The following is a 21,981-nucleotide window of genomic DNA, read 5'->3' on the forward strand; positions in this document are numbered from 1 at the left end:
CAACAGATGCTGCCACCAGACACGTATTCCCAATGCCCCAAACCCTCTGGTCAGCATTCCACTGGGTCCATTCCCTCAAGGGCACTCTGGGCCACTCCTCTTTCACTCCCAACAGCCCTACAGCAACGTTCCACGCAAATCACAGAAGGTGTAACAACAGCTCGTTTATTTTTTTCCTCTCCTATATCCAAGGATCCAGCTATACCTTCTACGTGAAGCAATAAATTTACCTGTATCTCACTACCTAGCCTACTATATTCATTGTTCAGTGTGATATCCTCTACATTGAGAAAAAAATGCATACTAGGTGACCACTGGGCAGAACATCTACATTCTGTCTGCCAAGAATGACCCAGAGTTTCCAGTTGCCTGCCACTTCAAAACATCACTATATTCCCTGGCCAACATTTGTCATGGTGTAGTGATCCAGCAAGGCTCAGATCAACATGTCATTTTATGGATGGAGACCCTGCAGCCTTCAGGACTCTATATAGAGTCCAATAATGTACTGGGCCTGAACACCACCTTCTATATCCTTTATCTACCCCCACACCCCAGCCCCTATTAATGCATGGGCTGCTTTCTGCCTAGGTAAAAAGCATGACTGCAGATGCTGGAAACTAGATTCTGAATCAGTTGTGCTGGAAGAGCACAGCAGTTCAGGCAGCATCCAAGGAGCAGCAAAAAAAAAATAAAAACCCACGACATTTCGGGCAAAAGCCCTTCATCAGGAGGGCTTTTACCTGAAACGCTGATTTCGCTGCTCCGTGGATACTGCCTGAACTGCTATGCTCTTCCAGCACCACTAATCCAGAATATGCTTTCTGCACAGCCAACACATTTTCACCTACATGTGGTCCACATTATCAACTTTTGTTCCTGTCCTGTTGTTATCAGTTCTGAAGGGTCACCACACATGTTAACGGTTTTCTCTCTACAGTTGCTGGAGAAACTCACCAAATCTGGCAGCAATGCTTCTGTTTCAGATTTCCACTATCTGCAGTTCTTCATTGCATTTAAAAGTGCAGCATCAGAAAAAGGTGGATAACAAGACTGGTCAGCATATTTAAAAACCCCAGAAAATAATGAAAAGATTAAGATGGTAAAACTAAGTGTGAAAAAGCTAGCTAGAAACAAAACAGCAAGAACAGTTACACCTATATAAAAGATTAACAAAGTCAGTCCTATGGAATGAGTAGCTAAGGATTCATAATGGCAAATAAGATCGCAACAGATATATTTTAAAAAAAGTAGTCTTCAAAGATTTCTCAAAAAAGAAGACAACATCCCATTTTGTGACTTGCACTAGAACATCGAGATCCCTTTACAGCTTGAGATCCCACAGTCCACTATCATTCCTCCTGCCAAAGTGAACATCTTCACGTTGTCCAACATTTGGGCAGCACGGTGGCACATTGGTTAGCACTGCTGCCTCACAGCGCCAGGGACCTCGGTTCAATTCCCACCTCAGGCGACTGACTGTGTGGAGTCTGCACATTCTCCCCGTGTCTGTGTGGGTTTCCTCCCACAGTCCAAAGATGTGCGGGTCAGGTGAATTGGCCATGCTAAATTGCCCGTAGTGTTAGGTAAGGGGTATATGTAGGGGTATGGGTGGGTTGCGCTTCGGTGTGGACTTGTTGGGCCGAAGGGCCTGTTTCCACACTGTAAGTAATCTAATTATATTCCATTCTGCCAGATTTCTGTCCACTCGGTCACTATACCTATCAGCTTAATGTCTTATTTCTCACATAAGTAGTAGTAAAGTATGTTTTTTTGGAGATGGTACCTTACCTAATAACTTCTGGGAAATAATTAATGTTTGCATTTGTTACCTATCCCTAGGTCATTAGAGATGGTGGTGAGCTACCTTCTTGAACCACTGCAGACCATCTATCCACAATGCTGGTGTTAGAAAAGGAGTTCCAGGATTTTGGCTGAGCAGTGAAGCAACAGCAATAAGTCAGGATAGAAACTGGCTTAGAGGGGAACATGCAGGTGATGTGCTCATATTTGCTGCCTTTGGTATTCTCAAATGGTAAAGGCTGATGTTGTACCCAGCACTTATTTTAATAAGATCATCCTAGTCTAGACATCCCCAGAGACACAGAGACACAGAGACACAGAGACACAACTTCTGAACTGTGTTCACGTTTTTGCAAAACTCGTTTCTTCTGACCTGGTCACTACACTCCAACTTTGAGTCAGTGATAATACCATGATGTTAACTGTGGGACATTCAGGAACAATGCCATAAAATGTCAAGGTAGTAAGCTAAGATTCCCTCATTAGAAACAGTCAAGGTCTGACGCTTGTACAGCATAAGTGTGACTTAGCAGCACCAACTGTCAGCCCAAACATGGACTTGGTTCAGATCTCACTAGTGTTTGGAAGTAGACGGTCTCAATATCGAGGTACAAATGGCACTAAACACTGCAAATATTAACAGTTATCTTCACTCCTGGTCTGATGGAGACAAGGTCACTGATGAAGTACTTCAAAGATGGTTGAGCCTATGATATTACACTGAAAAAGTCCTGCAGATATGCCCTTGAACTGAGATAGGAACATGGTTGTAATGTTAGCCTTGTGACAGGTATGACTTCAATCAGAAAGGCATTTTCAGTGAATGGCTCTAGTATTGTTAGGGATCTTTGATGCATACTCTTATTTGCAGCTTAGATGTCAATAGCAGTCATTTTCACCACATCTCTGGGGTACAGCTCTTTGCTCCATGTGTGAACCAAGGCTGTAATGAGGTCAGGTGTTAAGTAACCCTAGTGAAATCCAAATTGTGTCAGTGAGGCAGGATATTGCCAAGTGCTGCTTTTTTGGCACTGTTGTTGGTCCCTTCAATCACTTCACCGATTATCAGAAAGAGAATGATGGGCTCCATTGGATTAGTCCTGCTTTTTTGAGCACAGGATATATAGTTGGGCAATTTTCCACATTAGCAACGGTTGCACCTGTGTTGGAACAGCTTAACTACAGTAGCAGCACATTCTGGAGTTGACGTCTTCAGCACTATTGCCCAATGTTGTCAGAACTCAGTTTTTGCACATCAAGTGCTTTAGCAATTTCTTGCTATTGCAAAGACCGAATCTAATTGGCTGAAGACAAGCACTTCTGATGCTGGGGACCTCAAGATCAACCATTTGGAACTTACGGCTTAAGATTCAGGCAAATGTTTCAGCTTTCTCTTTGCACTGTGTTGCTAGGCTCTGCCATCATTGAGGATGGGTATATTTATGGAGCCTCCAAGTTCATTTAGTTGTCCACCATTATAACTAGATGCGACAGGTTTGCAAAGCTTACATAGGATTCCACTACCAACTGATCCAATAGGTCTATCACTTGCTACTTATGCTGTTTAGCATTAAAACAGTCCTGTGTTCTAGCTTCACCAACTTGACACCTCATTTTTAATGTAAGCCTGGTACAGATTCAAGCAGGTTCTCCTGCGCTCTTCATTGAACCAGGGTTGATCCCTTGATAGTTAAGGTGGGGCATATGTTGGGCCATGAAGTTCAGATTGTGATGGAGTACAATTCCACTGCTGCTGATCACCCACAGAACCTTGTGCACAATTGCAGTTACCAGACCTGCTCCAAGTTTATTCAATATAGCACGGTGGTGGCACACACAATATGAAGGGCATCCTCATGTGAAGATAGGACTTCAGCTTCACAAGAACGGTGTGTGCCGACTCCTACTGACACTTCCATGATGCACGTGCAGCAGGTAGATTGGTAAGGATGACGTCGTTGATTCTTTTTCCATCTACTACAGTTCCAGCTAGGTCCTTTGGATTTAACCAGCTATCAGAACTGAGCCATGCTCGGTAACAGACACGGAGGTCCCCACCCTCTGCGCATCCTCCAAACATTTAGCATAGAAGAGCAGTGATACATCAGCTGAGGGGGGTGGACACGTGGCAATCAGGGACCGCTTTTGACCCAATGTCATGAAACATCATGGGGTCCAGAATCAATGTTGAAGAATCCAAGGGAAACTTCCTCCCAACTGCCAAATGGGACTAGATCAATTTAGGCAAAGGGTCTGTTTCCATGCTCTGTATAGCTCTAGGACTGTGCATATCACAGTGGCACCACCTGTTTGGTCTTTTCTGCCAGTGTGACAAGATATATTCAGAGATTGTAATGGCCTTATCTGGAAGTTATTTTTAATTCATTCATAGAACGTAGGCTTCAAGTAGCACCTGTTCAGCATTTACCTGCTCAGTGACATCCAGCCTGGATTTTGCTATGGCCATTCAGCTCCTGATCTCATTACGGCCTTGGTTCAAAAATAGACAAGAGCTGAACTCCACAGGTGAAGTTAGAGCAACCACGCTTGGTCTGAAGGCTGCGTTTGACCAAGTGAGGCAACAAGGAACCCCAGCAAAACTGGAATCAATGTGACTCAGTTGACAAACTGATGTTGGAGCTATAACTAGCACATAGGAAGATGGTTGTCATTGCTGGAAGTCTGTCACCTCAGGATGGTAGTGTCCAAGGTTACAGCATCTTCAGCTACTTCAACAATGGCCTTCCCTCTTCCATACAGGTCACAGTGGGAATGCTTGCTAACAATTGCACAACTCCAGTACCATTCATGACTCCTCAGATATAGAAGCAGAACATATCAAAGGCAACAAGAGCTCAAGAATATCAGGTCTGTGGCTGAAAAGTGTCAACTATAATTTGCACCACATGAATACCAGGCAATGGCCATCTAAAAAAAAGAGAGAGAAAAGAATACAAACTGGAGCAGATCAGAGGCTAAGAACACCACAGTGAGTAATTCAGTTCCTGGATTCTAAAAAGCTTGTCCATTCACAAACTACAAGTCAGTAGTACGATTGAAAATGTCCAACTTGCCTGGATGATGACTGTAGCTCTAACAACATTCAAGAAGACTGACATCATCCTGGACAATGTACTCACTTAATTGAATTTTTGTGGATGTGGCACCACTGATGCTCAGTAACAGCAGTGTATACCATCTGCAGAAATTCAAACAACCTTAGACAGCATGTTTCAAACTATGACCACTTTCATCCAGAGGTTCAAGGGCAGCACACACACACACACACGAGAACACCATCACCTGTAAGTTCCCTTCCAAGTTACTCACTATCTTGATTTGGAAATATCACAATGCCTTCATCACCACTGGGTCAAAATCCTGGAATTCGATCCAAGGGCATTGCGGGTCAACCTACTACACAAGAATGAGGCAGTTCAAGATGGGAGCTCATTAATATTTGAGAGCAACTCAGGACATGCAATAAAGTGTTGGACCAGTCTTTGATGTCCAGGAGAATAAAAAAAAAGCCTTTTTTTGGAATATCATATACTCACCATTCAGTATGTAATCCTGGTCATTCTGCAGTCATGTCTCTAATGAGAGATTATATTTAGAGTCATACAGTCAGATGAACAGCACAAAAACAGATCCTTTGGTCCAACTTGCCCATGCCAACCAGATATCCTAACCTAATCTAGTCCCATTTGCCAGCACTTGGCCCACATCTCTCCAAACCCTTCCTGTTCATATACTCATCCAGATGCCTTCTAAAATGCTGCATTGTACCAGCCTCCACCACTTCCCCTGGCACCTCATTCCATACACGTACCACCCTCTGTGTGAAAGAGTTGGCCCTTAGGTCTCATCTTTCCCCTCTCACCCTAAACCTAATCCCTCTAGTTCTGGACTCACCCTACCCCAGGGAAAAGACCTTGTCTATTTATCCTATCCATGCCCCTCATGCTTTTATAAAGCTCTACAAGGTCACCCCTAAGCCTCCGATGCTCCAGGAAAACAGCCTCAGCCTAGTCAGCCTCTCCCTGTAACTCAAATCCTCCTCCAACCCTGGCAACATCCTTGTAAATCTTTTCTGAACTCTTTCAAGTTTCACAACATCCTTCCAAGAGGAAGGAGACCAAAATTGTACGCAATATTCCAAAAGTGTCCTAACCAACATCCTGTACAGCTGCAACATGATCCCCCAACTCCTGTACTCAATGCTCTGACTAATAAAGGAAAGCATACCAAACACCTTATTTGCTCATTTTATTTTGCAACATTAATTTGAGAATGTTGCATGCATTTAGAAATGGAGCTTTAGGTTTTGTCTTATCTTTGCAAAAGAGTCTTAATTGGTAGAGGAGTTTCCTCTCTCATCTTTACTCTACTCTTTGATATCACATCTTTCTGGATTTGATTCCTTCCCCATTATTTAAAACACTGCTGCCGAGTTACACTGTGCACAGAAACACTAAACCTAGCCCAGTACTGTTAAGTTGCAGACCACCCTAAAACATACAGCCCCAACTTCCCCCAGTAATGCTGCCAGTGCCCATGAATTTAAACTCAATGCTCCCTTACTAGCATGAGTCACAGTCAATTATTAATCTTTTGTGCCCTGGATTAATTTACACACAGCTCAGGAAGTATTCCAGAGTTAGAACATTTGACGTTCTGCTTCTTAAATTTAGTACCTAGATCCTCATATTTTCTATGCACACCCTCTTTCCTACTTCCATCTAAGTGGGTGACACGATAGCAGTGGTTAGCACTGCTGCCTCACAGCGCCAGAGACCTGGGTTCAATTCCCACCTCAGGAGACTGATTGTATAGAGTTTGCACATTCTCCCCGTGTCTGCGTGGGTTTCCTTCAGATGCTCCGGTTTCCTCCCACAGTCCAAAGATGTGCAGGTCAGGTGAATTAGCCATGCTAAATTGCCCGTAGTGTTAGGTGAAGGGGTAAATGTAGGGGTATGGGTGGGTTGCACTTCAGCGGGTCAGTGTGGACTTGTTGGGGCAAAGGGCCTGTTTCCACACTCAGTAATCTAATCAGCGGTATTTACCCAGATCAGAACAACCAGCCCAACCCCTACCAAAGTGCAAGCTCCTTTCCCTGAGGAAATGTTCAAAACCTGAGCACCAAGTAGGCAACCTAGCATTTGGTCAGCTGCAGACAACACTGGTATCAATTCTCCTCACTCTACTACTGAGCCATGGCAGAAGCAGAGACTCCTGTACTCTATTGTCCCTTCACTGCATCATTCTCACTCAATCCTGAATCTATCTTAAGGTGTGTGACTGCCCACTAGTACAAAAATCAACAGAACTTCCCTTCTCCCTTTTGCACTGAAGTGTCAGCCACCAGCTCAAACTCTGGAGCTGAAGCTGCTACAACTTCAGATTTACATTTACTGCAATGCATTTGCCTGAATCATAAGTGTAGCCAAATGCTATAGCCTTGACAAAAGTCATCTCTCCTGGCAAACCTAAACATCAACTAGTTCCTCTCCCTGTAACAGAGCAAAATTAATTCCAAATAATTCAGGTCTGACCTCAATTGCCTTGGCCATACTTGTTTGATGCTTTTCACCCATCTCTTACTGATGTGAAAAATAAGAGACGGGGCCTTAAATGCCACCATTAGTGGAGGTGTGTCTACAATCTCACGACTTTAAAACAAATATTCAATGTTTACCTTTCTGACTCCAGCTGAAACTTATCAGATTTACTGGATTCAAACTTCACTGACTTTTTTGGTCCAGAGTTCTTTCAAAATAGTGGAAAAAAGTTTATTGCAGAGGTACAAAGAAACTTATAACTCTAGATACAGCAATTATTAAAATGTTGTTATTAACACATGCAGAAAATAATTCACAAGATTAATAAAAAACACTCAAAAGATGACAACACATACCTGGAGACCCATTATATAATGGGTAGAAGTTATGCTCAGCTACAAAGAATTAGCTGGATCAAACCTGTGGCATTGAGGGGGAAAAAGTGGACGACCCTTTGAACGTCATCTTAGGGGCATTACCAGTTTCTCCAGCTTAGAACTTCTCTCTGTGCTTCATCTTGCATTTTAAAAATGCAATTCTTAAATCAAAGTCAAGCTGCTAAACTATAACACCAAGTTAGATATTTGTAATATAGCTAGATGCCAGTTTTGTAGCTGTACTAGAACAGTTAGTACTAGAGGACATATCTTCAGTAGCCGAGCCAGAATGTTGTCAGGTAGTATCCAACTCCTTCAGCGGTTGCTTTATTCCAGACTGATTGAATTGGCTAAAAACTAGCAAGGTGATGCTGGAGACCTTGGTGAAGGCCATGCTGGATCTTCCACCCAGCACTTCTGGTCAAAAATGTTTGCACTGGATGTGTTCATGCTCCCCAGTCATCAATAGTGGGCATGTGTTTGTGGAACCTTTTAAATAGCCCACTAAACACCCATGACCAAATGTGACAGGACCTGAAGAGCTTCGATCTGATTTACTGGTTTATGAATCAGTCAGGTCAGGCTACTTCCACTGTTTAGATACAAATAGAGTTGAGGTATTGAAGCCTCAAATGTTAGCAGATCATTTTTAGATATGTCTGATGCTGTTGATGCCATGCTTTCCTACCTTCCTCCTCAAACCAGCAATAATCACAATTGCTCAATGGGGAACACACACGACAGACAGAGATTGAACAATTCTGCTGCTGATGGGCCTCAGTAACTTGTAGTTGACCAGATTGGAAATGCTAGATCTGTTATGTTAATTTTGACCGATAATAGCACTATAGAACCTGATGGATGATGTCTCCAGTTAAAATAAAAAGAGAGACAATTTTGGTCTTCAGAGTTGGGTAGTGGTAAACTCCTTCTAATACTGTTATGCATTGGTGTATTTATGGCAAGTAGATTGGTAAGGGAGAAATCAGATTCAACTCATTTATGAGAACATAAGAATTAGAAGCAGGAGTATGCCATCTGATTCAGACTCATTAAAGCTGCTCGCCATTCAAAAGAGATTTTTCATGGATTCAGCTCTACTTACCCACCTGCTCACCATAATCCTTAATTCCTTTTCTGTTCAAAAAACAAATCTATCTTCAAAACATTCAATGAGATAGCCTCAATTGTTTAACTGAGCAGGGAACTCCACAGATTCACAACCCTTTGGGTGAAGAAGTTCCTCCTCAACCCAGTCCTAAAATCTGTCCTCTCTTATTTTGACCTGCCAGTAGAATCAAGCTCCTTGTTTCTATCTTATCTATTCCCTTCACAATTTTTTTTAATGTTTCTGTAAGATCCCCACTCATTCTTCTACATTCCAATCAGTTTTGTTCCAGTCCACTCTCTCTTCCAATGCCAACCATCACAACTCTAGAACCAACCTAGTGAGCCCCCTCCACTGCCAGTACTTGCTTTCACATGTCAAAAATGAAAAGACCAAAGCTGCATGTAGTACTCCAGGTGTGGCCTCATCAGCACTCTACAGTTGCTGTATAACCTCCCTATTTTTAAACTTCATTCTCCGAGCAACGAAGGACAATAATCCATGTGCCTTTTAGTTACGCACTGCATCTGTGAAGCAATTTATTGTGATTCACTTGTCTTCACTTAAAGCTCTGGTTGCATTCTGGAAAATCACAACTAAGTGAAATAAATTGTAGGGTACCATGGCAATCAACATTAAACCAGCACTAGGTTCCTTCGGACATCTGCTGCCCAGGAAAAACAAATTGAAATACATTAACATACATCTACACAGTGTGCATTCTTAGCTGAAATAACTTGCTAACAAAAATAAGCCACTAAATACTGAAGAAATACTATATAACAGAAAGGAAAACACTAATGTTCATGTTGGGATTGAATGTGGGCATTTCTGGTAACTCAGTGGGTAGATTTTTAAACCAAGGCAACATACCTTAAACATCAAAGTCGGTGGTACTTAACTCTACCATAATTTTTTTAAAAAAGCCTAACAAATAATATTAAAGCTTTACTCCACAAAAAAAAACAGGAAAAAAACAAATGTGAATAGCTGATAATGCAGTAGGTTGCATTTCGGAATGAATTGTAATATCTGGGAGTGCTCTTTTTTGTTCAGCTTTGCGCCCGAGTGTTACTAGAATTTAGTGAGCGGCACAGTGGCAGTGGTTAGCACTGCTGCCTCACAGCACTTGAGATTTGGGTTCAATTCCCGACTCAGGCGACTGACTGTGCAAACTCCACACATTCTCCCCGTGTCTGCGTGGGTTTCCTCCGGGTGCTCCGGTTTCCTCCCACAGTCCAAAGATGTGCGGGTCAGGTGAATTGGCCATGCTAAATTGCCCGTAGTGTTAGGTTGGGGTATGGGGGGGGGTTGCGCTTCGGCGGGTCGGTGTGGACTTGTTGGGCCGAAGGGCCTGTTTCCACACTGTAAGTAATCTAATCTAATTATAAATCCAGAAGTGAGAAAATAAAGCAGTTTGTGGTTTCTCCAATGCTAGTTGCTACTTGCTCCCAACTAGGACCAGAAGTGGCGTACAATTCCTGGGCTGGGCCCTGAAGTTGAGGTTGGAACCACAGCAACAGCACTTAATACTTGCACTAACCACCATCACGGACATCTTGCATCACCCACTCTGCACTTTCTTTCTGCCAATTATATTGGTCATCCTTTCCCCTCGAGCTATTTCCTGCTGTAGACATAAAAGTGGCCAGAATTTTCTCCTCTTGATTCACTCTCCTCACTGGAATCAAAGCAACCAGGAATCGCCCCAGTACACAAGCACAATGCCAAGTCCTTACCCACTGCTAGAACAAAACAGTGCATTTATCTTAGGGGTAAGCAGAATGTGGATGTGATCACAAGACATTGCCAACTCAACTGTTATCTAGCAATGCACACATTTTAAAAAATGGCAAAGCAAAATCATAAAAGAGGCCCCAAAGAATAAACAATATTTAAACAAAACAAACTTAAGGAAGGAGCAACAAAATCAAGAATTTACTGTAGCTATTCTCCCTCTTGTTTGTTCATTCACATGCTATAGGCCTAGTCTGCAAACTATGCCCTTTAGACTTTGGTAGCTCATCAGTAGTAGCATTACCAACTCCCAGTTGCCCATCCTGGGTACATTCTGTGCCCTAGCCAATGCAATGCTTCTTCCAAATAGTATACAACATGGAGAAGCACAGATTCATCAGCTGAGGGTAACAGGTTGGTCTTGAAGTCTCCAAAGTCCACTTGCTCCCAACTGCACACGCCTGAACTTACCCATGGGTATTACTGGAGAAGTTTAACAGCGCAGAGGGGGCCTTTAGTTCATTGTGTCAGCCTGGTCATCAAATACCTATTGACACTAATCCCATTTTTCAGAACTTGACCTGCAGCCTTGTATGCTATCATGCTTCAAGCGATCATCTAAATAGTTCTTCAATATCTTGATGGTCAGAGTGTCGACAAGCCCTTTTCAGGCAAAGTGATAAATAACCACCACACTCGAGATGAAATATCTCTTTTTTAAAATCCCTTTTAAACCTGTTGCCCTTTATGCACCCTTGTTGTTGATCCCTCTCAGGGAAAATCAATGCCCATCATTTTGTACACCTCAATCAGGTCCTCTCTCAGCCTTCTTTGCTCGAAAAAAAAGAGAAACGCAACCAGGCTATCTAGTATCACTTTACAGCTGAAACACTCCAACCCAGCCAATATCCTCAAATCACCTCGACACTTTTCTAATACATTCATGCCCTTTTGACAGCATGGCAACCAGAACAGTACAGTACTCCAGCTGTGGCTTAATCAAGATTTATACAACCTCCATATTCTTGTATTTAATACTAAAAGACAATAAACAGATGTGCTGCCACAGAAGGTTGGGGAGGCCAGGTCATTGAGTATATTTAAGATGGAGATAGATAGTCAAGGGGATCCAGGGTTATGGGGAGTGGGAGAACGTTGAGAAATTTATCAGCCATGACTGAATGGTAGAGCAAACTGAATGGGCTGAATGGCCTAGCTTCTGCTCTTTTGAAGGATCTTTGGACAAGCACACTAAAAATCATCTGACCCGCTTACTTCCTGGTGTTTGACCTTTCATTTTGCACTCCCTTGCCTTTTAGTCCTCCAAAAAAAAAGCCCCATCTCACACTCTTCAAGGTTAAATTCCATTTGCCACTGTTCTGCCCATCTGACAAGTTCATCCATGTTGTCCATTAAGGCTTGCCTCATTACTTACTATACCAACTCATGCCATCTGCAAACTTACTGTTCAATTTTGTGTCTAGATCATTAGTGCATAAGACAATAGAAAAGGAATCATCATTGAAACCGGAGATACACTACCAGACATAAGCTTCAAACCATCACACACTCGTGTCTCTTGCCACTAAGTCAGAACCACGAAAGGGATTGCTAACTCGAATGAAACTTCAACTTAACGAGAAAATAAAAGACTAACTTGAAGATATTGTTTTGTTTGTGTACAGCATTCTCTTCAGATCCAATACACATTAACAAAGCAAGAATACCTAGATCAGAGTAAGGTGAAAATCTATAGCTTTCAGGGCTTTTTAAAAATAATCTTCAATACTTGACTATTTTAAAAAAAAGGGGAATCACTGCACTTTATTAGAATCCCCAGGGCTTGAAAATATATCCTGATAAAAAATGGTTGAACATGGTTCTAACAGCATTCAGGAAGAATTATCACCTCAATTCTGAGTGTAAATATTCAAACAATATTTACAACAGCAAACACATTTGACAAGTGCAGTAGAGCTTTGACTAGGAAAATGATATGCAAGATACCCTACAGTAAACATGGCGACTAACGTCAACAGTTACTGCATGCAAATAAAAATTATTTCAATACAAGGAAGACCATGAAAATATGTATTTGTTTAAAAGCCACACCTTTTTCGTTATTGGAGCTGCGGTGGTCATGGCTACCCTCTAGTATTTTTTATTATCTCTTCAGCTTCATAGTTAACTCAAATCCAGCTTGCGCTAACGGTTCAACTAAACAGAGGGAGCTGCATGGTAATTACACCAGTGACCTGGGGCAGAAACAGAGAGATTCCTCTTCACAATTAATGAGAAGATCTGCATAATTCCCCTCCTCCTTCGCCAGATACAGTTCGTGCGGACGATTCTCGCCTTCCTCGGACCGTTAAATAGTTTCAGATCAAATTTTAAATTTAAAAAAAAAAGTCGAACGTTCCCAGCGAAAACATGAGAGCACATCTGACACGAAATCTCCAAAACTGTGGGGGGGGAGGATTAACACCACTCGGTGTGGACAGCACCCTGGGTGGTTGTGCACATCTTTAAACTCCAAAGCAGATGTGATTTTGTGCGAAGACACACACACACACACACAGTGAGACAGACCCGTTAGCAAGTGTTTCAGTCCCTGGGAGGGTTAAACAAAATGGCAAGCGAGACCACAGGCTGCTTCCCACCCCGCTCCTGCCAGCAGTGGGGAGTGTTAATATGTCACAGCAACACAAGGCCAGCTTACCTGCAGGTGTCGGCCCGAAGATCCGAACCACGGGCACCCTGGTCACCTCACTCTCCCGGAATTCCGAATAGCAGACATCCAGACCCTTGACAGGGCTGGACATGTAGTAGTCAGCGGTGACAATCCTCACTGCAAACATCCTAAACACCGGGCAAGGCGAGGGGAGGGCGGCCAAAATAAACGGAGGGATGAAAATACAACCCCCTCCACCCTAAAACAACGGATAAAGACGGAGGGTCTCTGCAAGTGGAAGGGGGTCGGTGCGGGTCAGGCTGGGGAAGGGGGCGGCTATTAACACGAGCAGGGGGAGAGGAGGGGGAGGCTGCGGGCCTGTGCACTGACTGTGTCCATCAGGGTGCATCCATGGCCCCGGCCTCTCTCCCTCACCCTCCGGGCACAGCTTCCAGCCGCCTGCCCGGTGCCGCACATCACCACCGAGCGAGGGACTGACTGACTGAGTGAGTGAGGGACTGACACGGCGGGCTGTGTTTATAAAGAGCCTGCTTCTGTCTCACAGCCAGCGCGAGCGCAAGCGCCAGCCCCTCCCCCTCCACGAGCTGCACTGCACCAACGGCCGCCACCGCCGCCGCCAGACGGTAAAGGGGCGGGGCTTCCACTCAGGCCCCGCATCCTCCACGCCTCCATTGGTCGCCATCCCGTCGCCCGCCCAATCCTGCACGCCGATTGGCCCGTTGCCGCGACACTGACGAGCTGTTGACATCTAGCTCCTTGTTGCTCCCTCATCATTGGCTGGAGCTCGGCCGTAGCGTCACTGCCCTCCTGCCTGCGCCGATTGGTTTGTTGCTCTCCCTCCTTCTCCGAGGGAGAGGGGTTGATTGACAGGGGAGGTGGCTGTCGATTTGCGTTGTGTGTGTAGGTGTGGGAGAGCAGAGGGCAGCAGGGACCAGTGCAATCTAGTTGAAGGCAGAGGTCAACTTTCCATAGAGAACGAGTGGTTACGTGAAGGAGAACTAAGTTCGTGAGAGTTGGTTAGCCCAACTAATGCCAACAGCGTATGCTGAATACCTCCATCAGCTGAAGTAACCATGAAGGTTTCTCCTACTCAACCTCCACCCTCACCTGTAATGTGATACTAGGTAAAAACAATGACTGCAGATGCTGGAAACCAGATTCTGGATCAGTGGTGCTGGAAGAGCACAGCAGTTCAGGCAGCATCCAACCAGCAGCGAAATCGACGTTTCGGGCAAAAGCCCTTCATCAGGAATAAGCAGGTTAAGCAATTTTTCTACAATAGAATCATAGAGAAGTACAGCTTGGAAACAGATCCTTCAGTCCAACGCATCCATGCTGACCAGATATCTTACATCTATCTTATCCCATTTGCCAGCACTTGGCCGTTAACCTTTAAACTCTTCTTATTTATGATCCCATTCAGATGCCTTTTAAATGTTGTAATTGTACTGTCTCCACATCCTCTGTCAGCTCGTTCCATACACACATGACTCTCTGCGTGAAAATGTTGCCCCTTAAGTCCCTTTTAAATCTTTCCCCTCTCACCTTAAACCTAGGACCTCTAGTTTTGGACTCTATTAGTTTTGGGGGGAAAAAAATCACACTATCCATGCCCTGCATGATCTTATAAATGTCTAAAAGGTCACCCATCAGCCTCTGACACTCCAGGGAAAATAGCCCCAGCCTATTCAGCCTCTCCCTTTACTCGAACCTTCCAACATTGGCGACATTCTTGTATTTTTTTCCGAACCTTATCTTTCCTATACAGGGAGACCAGAATTGCATACAGTCTAATGTCCTGGTTTTCCATCAGGTTTTCCGGTTTCCTCCACAGTCTGAAAATGTGCAGGTTAGCTTGATTGGCCTTGCTAAATTGACCATAGTGTTCAGGGTTGTTCAGGGTTCCTTCGGTCACAAGGAAATGTGCCAGGAGTGGGGTGTGAGCTGGTGGGGGGTGTGGACCTGACGGGGGCGTGGAGGGAATGGTCCAGAGATATATTTCCCTCCCCACCATTATCAGCGTTTCGAAAAGACCATTTCCTCCGTGACTCCCTCGTCAGGTCCACGCCCCTCCCCAGTCCACACCCCACTCCTAGCACCTTTCCCTACAGCAGGACTCCCCTCACCTCCGCCCAAGTCCCCAAAAGATTGTTCCACATCTTTCAGAAATTTACCTGTACCTCTACCAATGTCATCTACTGCATCCATTGCACCCAGTGTGGTCTCCTCTTCATCGGGGAGGCAGGACACCTTCTTGTGGATTGTTTCAGAGAACATCTCTGGGACACCCACACCCACCAACCCCACTGCCCCATGGCTGAAAACTTCAACTTTCCCTCCCATTCCATCAAGGACATGTAGGTCCTGGGCCTCCTCCACTGCCAAACTGTTACCAACCGACGCCTGGAGGAGGAACGCCTCATATTCTACCTTGGGACCCTACAACCACATCGGATAAATGTGGATTTCAGCAGCTTCCTCATTTCCCCACCCCCTACATTATCCCAGTCCCAAACCTCTAACTTGGCACCACCCTCCGGACCTGTCCATTACTCCCTCCTCTGACCGATCGCCTTCTCCCTAATCTTCATCCACCTATCGCTTTCTCAGCTACCTTCCCCCAATCCCCACGCCTTTCCATTTATCTCTCAGCCCCGATCCACAAGCATCATTCCTGATGAAGGGCTTATGTACAAAACATTGATTCTCCTGCTCCTCGGATGCTGCCTGACCTGTTGTGCTTTTCCAGCACTACACTTTCGACTTAAATGTGATCTAACCTTATTAACTACTCTACCATGCGGAGCTTTGTCAAACACCTTACTGAAGACCATATAGAGAATGTCCACCACTCTACCTTCGTCAATGTTCTTCGTCATTTCTTCAAAAAAATCGTGAGACACGATTTCACACATACAAAACCATGTTGACTATCCCTAAGCAGTCCTTGCCTTTCTAAACACATATGTACCCTGTCCCTCAGAATTCCCTCCAACAATCTGCCCAATACTGATTTCAGGCTCACTGGTCTATAGTTCCCTGGCTTTTCCTTGCCACTTTTCTTAAATAATGCACCACATTTACCTCCAATCCTTCGGCACCTCACCTATAGCTATCAATGATACAAATGTCTTAGCAAGGGGCCAAGCAATCACTTCCCTAGCTTTCCACAAAGTGCTAAGGTACACCTGAAGATGCCCAGCACTTCCTCCTCTGTAACATGGACATTTTTCAAGATATCACTATTTATTTACCCAAGTTTTCTAGCTTCCATACCCTTTTGCACAGTAAACATTGATGCAAAATGCTCATTTTATTTCTCAGCCAACCCTTGCAGTTCCACATATATAATCTAGAAACAAAAACAGAAATTGCTGGAAAAGCTCAGCAAGTCTGGCAACATCTGTGGAGAGAAATCAGAGTTAATGTTTCGGGTAAGGTGATTCTTTTTCAGAACTAAAATTTAACCTTGAATATATTCAATGATCCAGCCTCTCCTGCTTTCCAGTTGAATTGAATTTCATAGAATCCTTACACTGCAGAAAGAGGCCACTTAACCCTTTGAGTCTGCACAGACCCTCCAACAAGCAACCTACCCCTGTAACTACCATGGATGATCCATGTAGTCTGCACATCTTTGAGTTGTGGGAGGAAACCAGAGCACCTGGTGGAAACCCATGCAGACACGGGGGAGAACATGCAAACTTCAGACAATCACTCGAATTTGAGATTTGAATCCAAGTCCCTGAAGTTGTGAGGTAGCAGTGCCAACACTGCTCCACTGTGCTGCTCAGAACCACCATTTCACATTATAATGAACCTCTGAAGAAAGAAAAATCTCCTCATCTCTGTCCTAAATGGGAGGCAGATCTCTTATTCATAAACCATGTGCCCTAGTTCTAAACTCCCTGCAAGTGGAAATATCCTCCCTGATTTTGTCCTAATCTGTGCACCCCATCCCCAGCGTCTTATGTTTCACTGAAATCATCTGTAATTCTTCTGAGCCAGTGTAACTCTAATGTCTTCAATTGTTCTTCATAAAATCAGTGATTCACTGTTAATTGTTAATTGAATAAAGTGAACTTTTTCTGAATTTTCATCATGCAATTTTATCTTTTTTACAAATAAGGAGACCCAAACTGCGCACAGTATTCTAAGTGCAGCAATATACAGAATTACTCAATCAGAGAAACCTGACAGCACAGAAAAGGGTACTCCTGTTGTTGAATCTATCCTGGCCAAGAAATTAGTTACCCACCCTAATTCCTCTTGGCATAAATTGGTCTTTAGCCCTAGAGATTACAACACTTCAGGTGCATATCCAGACACCTATTAAACAAGTTGAGGGTTTTGTCTCCACTATCCTTTCAGGCAGTGAGTTCCATACTCCTACCACTCTCTGCTGAAGATTTTCTTTATCTCCCCTCTATGCCCCTAGTGACTAAACCCTCTGCTAAGGTAAATAGGTCCTTCCCATCAACTGTATGTAGGCCCCTGACAATTTTGTAAATTGCAATTTAATCTCTTACTTTTTATTCATTCATGGGGTAAAGGTTCGCTGGCTGACCAGCATTTATTAACAATCCCTAGTTGCCCTTGATAAATTGATGGTGAGCAGACTTCTTTAAACAATGCAGTCCACGTACTGTAGGTTGACCCACAATGCCCTTAGGGAGGGAATTCCAGGATTTTGATCCAATAACACTGAAGGAACTGTGATTTATTTCCAAGTCAAATTGGTGAGTGGCACAGAAAGGAACTTGCAAGTGATGGTGTTCCCAAGTATCTGATCTCCTTGTTCTTCTAGAAGGAAGTGGTCATGGGTTTGGAAGGTGCTGTCTAAGGATCTTAGTGAATTTCTGCAGTGCATCTTGTAGGTAGTACACACTGCTCCTATTGAGCATAAGTGGTGAAGGGATTGGATATTTGTGGATGTGGTGCCAAGCAAGTGGGCTGCTTTGTGCTGCATGGTATCAAGCTTCTTGAGTATTGTTGGAGCTGCACCCATCTGGGCAAGTGGGAAGTATTCCATCACACTCCTGACTTGTGCCTTGTAGAAGATGAACAGGCTTTGGGAGTCAGGAGGTGAGTTACTCGCTGCAATACTCCTAGCCTCTGATCTGCTCTTGTAGCCACTGTATTAATGAGGTGAGTCATGCTGAGTTTCTGGTCAAACAGCATTAGTTATAACCCCAACCAGAGTTTGTCCTCTGATATCCATTGAGCACAGTTTTGCTTGGACTCCTTGATGCCACAGTTGGGTGAATGTGGCCTTGATGTCAAGGGCTGTCCCCTTCATCTTACCTCTGGATTTCAGCTTCTTTGTGTTTGAACAAAGGCTGTAATGAGGTCAGGAGCTGAGTGGCCCTGGTGGAACCCAAACTGGGCATCATTGATCAGGTTACTGCTGAGCAAGTGCTGCTAGATAGCTCTGTTGCTGACACCTCCCATAACTTTACTTATGGCTGATGAGGCGGTAATTGGCCAGGTTGGGTTTGTTCTGCCTTTTGTGTACAGGACGTACCTGGGCAATTTTCCACATTGTGGGGTAAATACCAGTTGTAGCTATACTGGACAGCTTGGCTAGGGGAGCTGCAAGTTCTGGTGCACAAGTCTTCAATATTATTGCCGGAATGTTGTCAAGACTCATAGCCTTTGCACTATTAGTACCTCCAGCTATTTCTTGATATCATGAAGAGTGAATCAAATTGGTTGAGGACTGGTATCTGTGATACAGGGGATGATTGACCACTTAGCACTTCTGGCAGAAGATTGCTGCAAATGCTTGAGCCTTATCCTTTGTTCAGATGTGTTGGGATCTTCCATCATGGAGGATGGGGATATTTGTGGGGCTTCCTCCTCCAGTGAATTGTTTAATTGTCCACCACCATTCATGACTGAATGTAGCAGGACTGCAGAGCTTACCTCTGACCCACTGATTGTGGTATTGTTTAGCTCTGTCTGTCAATTGCTGCTTATGCTGTTTGGCAAGCAGGTAGTCCTGTATGCTAGCTTCACCAGGTTGACATCTTATCTTCAGGTATTCCTGGTGCTGCTCTTGGCATGCCAGGATCAGGTGCTGCTCTTGGCAGGGATCAGGTTGATCCCTGGCTGAATGGTAATGGTTGAGTGGGAGGGTATGCTGAGCTATGAGGTTACAGATTGTGCTGGGGTACAATTCTGCTGCTGTTGATGGCCCACAGCGCCTCATGGATACCCAGAATTGAGTTGCTGGATCTGTACAAAGTCAGATCCATTTAGTACGGTGATAGTGCCACACAACGCAGTGGAATTATTCTCAATGTGAAAGTGGGACTTCATCTCCATAAGGACTGTGCAATGGTCGCTATTACTGATACTGCCATGGACAGATGCTTCTGCAGCTGGAAAATTGGTAAGGATGAGGTCAAGTATGTTTTCCCTCTTGTTGGTTTCCTCACCACCTGCCAGAGATCCAGTCTAGCAGCAATGTCCTTTCGGACCTGACCACCTCAGTCACTAGTTCTGCTGCCCAGCCACTCTTGGTGGTGGACATTGAAATCCCCCACTTAGAGCACATTTTGTGCCCTTGCCACCCTCAGTGCTTCCTCCAAGTGTTGTTCATCATGGAGGAGTACTGACTCATCAGATGATTGTCAGAAAAACTCATCTGGCTCAGTGATGTCCTTTCAGGAAAAAAGTCTGCCATCCTCACCAGGTCTGTCAAACACATCAGTCTAGTTTTTTTTCCCGACAATCAGTAATGGATCCATAGATTCTTAATTCCAGATTGTTAAACATTGAATTCAAATTCACCATCTATGGTGATGGCATTTGAGACCATGTCTCCAGAACATAAGCTGAGTTTCTGGATTAATAGCCTAGTTGTAATGCCAGTAGGCCATCACCTCCTCAGTTCTAAGAAGAACAAACCCAGCCTATCCGATCTTTCCCATACTTGCATTTCTCCAGTTCTGCCAAATACTTACTAATCTTTTCTACATCCTTTCTATTGCTATTACATCCTTTCAGTGATGAGGTGACCTGAGCTATGCACAGTTTGCAACTTAAAGTCTAACTAATGATTTAAGACCATAAGACATAGGAGTGGAAGTAAGGCCATTCGGCCCATCGAGTCCACTCCGCCATTCAATCATGGCTGATGGGCATTTCAACTCCACTTACCAGCATTCTCCCCGTAGCCCTTAATTTGTACACTTCCAGCATAACCTGCTCTTATTTTCTATACCTCAGTGAATAAAAGAAATAATTCCTTCTTAACCACTTTATCGATCTATTCTGTTACCTCAGGGATCTATGAACAGTCACTTCACTGTCCTCACTTTCCCACCACCTCAGTATCCTCCCAATAATTGTTTCTTTGCCTTATTTGGCCAGGGAAATAGTACTGAATAATTTATTGGAACTGTAAGTTTTGAGGTTTTAAACGAATTAGGTCTTAATTTTCCAAAACTCATTAGGTTAGGAAAGGTTCCTTCAGATTGGTAAATAGTTAATGTAACCCCTTTATTCAAAAAGGGAGAAAAACAGGAAACTGCAGGCCCATCATTTTAACGTCTGTTATAGGGAAAATGTTAGAAGGTATTATTTAAGACATTATAACAGAGCTCTTGGGTAAGTTCAACCTAATCCAACAGAGTCAAAATGGTTTTGTCAAAGGGAAATCATGTTTAACTAATTTATTGGAGTCCTTTGAAGAAGTAACTTGTGATGTGAATAAAGGGGAACAAGTGGGTGCATTGTATTTAGATTTCCAAAAGGCCATATCAAAGGTTACTGCAGAAAATGAAAGTGCATGGTATCTGGAGTAATATATGGCATTGATAGAATATTGGCTTGCTGACAGGAAGCAGAGAGTAGGATGTTTTGTCAAGCTGGCAGGGTGACACGAGTAGTGTTCTATAGGTATCCATGCTGGAGCCTTAATTCTTTGCAATTTATGTAAATGAAATGGATGAAGGACTGAAGGTAGGGTTGCTAAACTGGCTCAAAGACAGGTCGGCAAGTGAGTTGTGAATAGGACATAAAGAGCCTACAAAGGGAGATAGATAGTTTTAGTGAGTGGGCAAACATCTGACAAATGGAGTATACAGTGGGCAAGTGTGAAATTATCCATTTTGACAGAAAGAATTAAAAAAAACTATCTTATTGAAATGGTGAAAAGTTGCAGAGCTCTGAAATGCACAGAAATCTGGGTATCCTAGCATATGAATCATATGAATCACTGAAGGATGGTATGCAGGTACAGCAAGTAATCAGGGAAGCTAGTAGAGCGTTATGCTTTATTGTGAGGGGAATTGAATGCTAGAATAGGTGGGTTATGCTTCAATTATACAGGATTATATTTGTGAGATTGCACGTGGAGTACTATGTACAGTACAGGTCACTACATATGTAGAAGGATGTTAATGTTGGAAGCAGTTCAGAGAAGGTTTACCAGCTAATACCTGAAATGAGTAGATTGTCTCTTGAGGAAAGGCTAGACAAGCTACTACGTGTATTCTTTGGAGTTTAGAAGAGTCAGAGATGCCTTAATTGAAACATATTATATCCTGAGGGGACTTGACTAGGTAGATGTTGAAAGGATGTTTCCTCTTGTGGGAGACGCTAAGGAGCCTTGGAGAATTCGCATTTTGTCGATAGTACACACTGCTAGCAGTGAACATGCTGAATCTAAATCGTTTGGTCTCCTGATCATTGAAG

General features: G+C 43.7%; 1 protein-coding gene across 1 annotated transcript in view; it reads right to left on the minus strand.

Moving 5' to 3' along the window:
* rev3l (REV3 like, DNA directed polymerase zeta catalytic subunit) overlaps positions 1-13,842 on the minus strand; it is a 213,889-nt gene extending 200,047 nt beyond the window's left edge. Inside the window, exon 1 of the mRNA XM_060848723.1 lies at positions 13,306-13,842. Coding sequence (XP_060704706.1) covers positions 13,306-13,444 — 139 coding nt within the window. The 5' untranslated portion in view covers positions 13,445-13,842. The remainder of the gene's footprint in view (positions 1-13,305) is intronic.
* Positions 13,843-21,981: the final 8,139 nt, after the last annotated feature.

The sequence above is a fragment of the Hemiscyllium ocellatum genome, chromosome 3 (genome assembly GCF_020745735.1).
Source record: "Hemiscyllium ocellatum isolate sHemOce1 chromosome 3, sHemOce1.pat.X.cur, whole genome shotgun sequence".
Classification (NCBI taxonomy): domain Eukaryota; kingdom Metazoa; phylum Chordata; class Chondrichthyes; order Orectolobiformes; family Hemiscylliidae; genus Hemiscyllium; species Hemiscyllium ocellatum.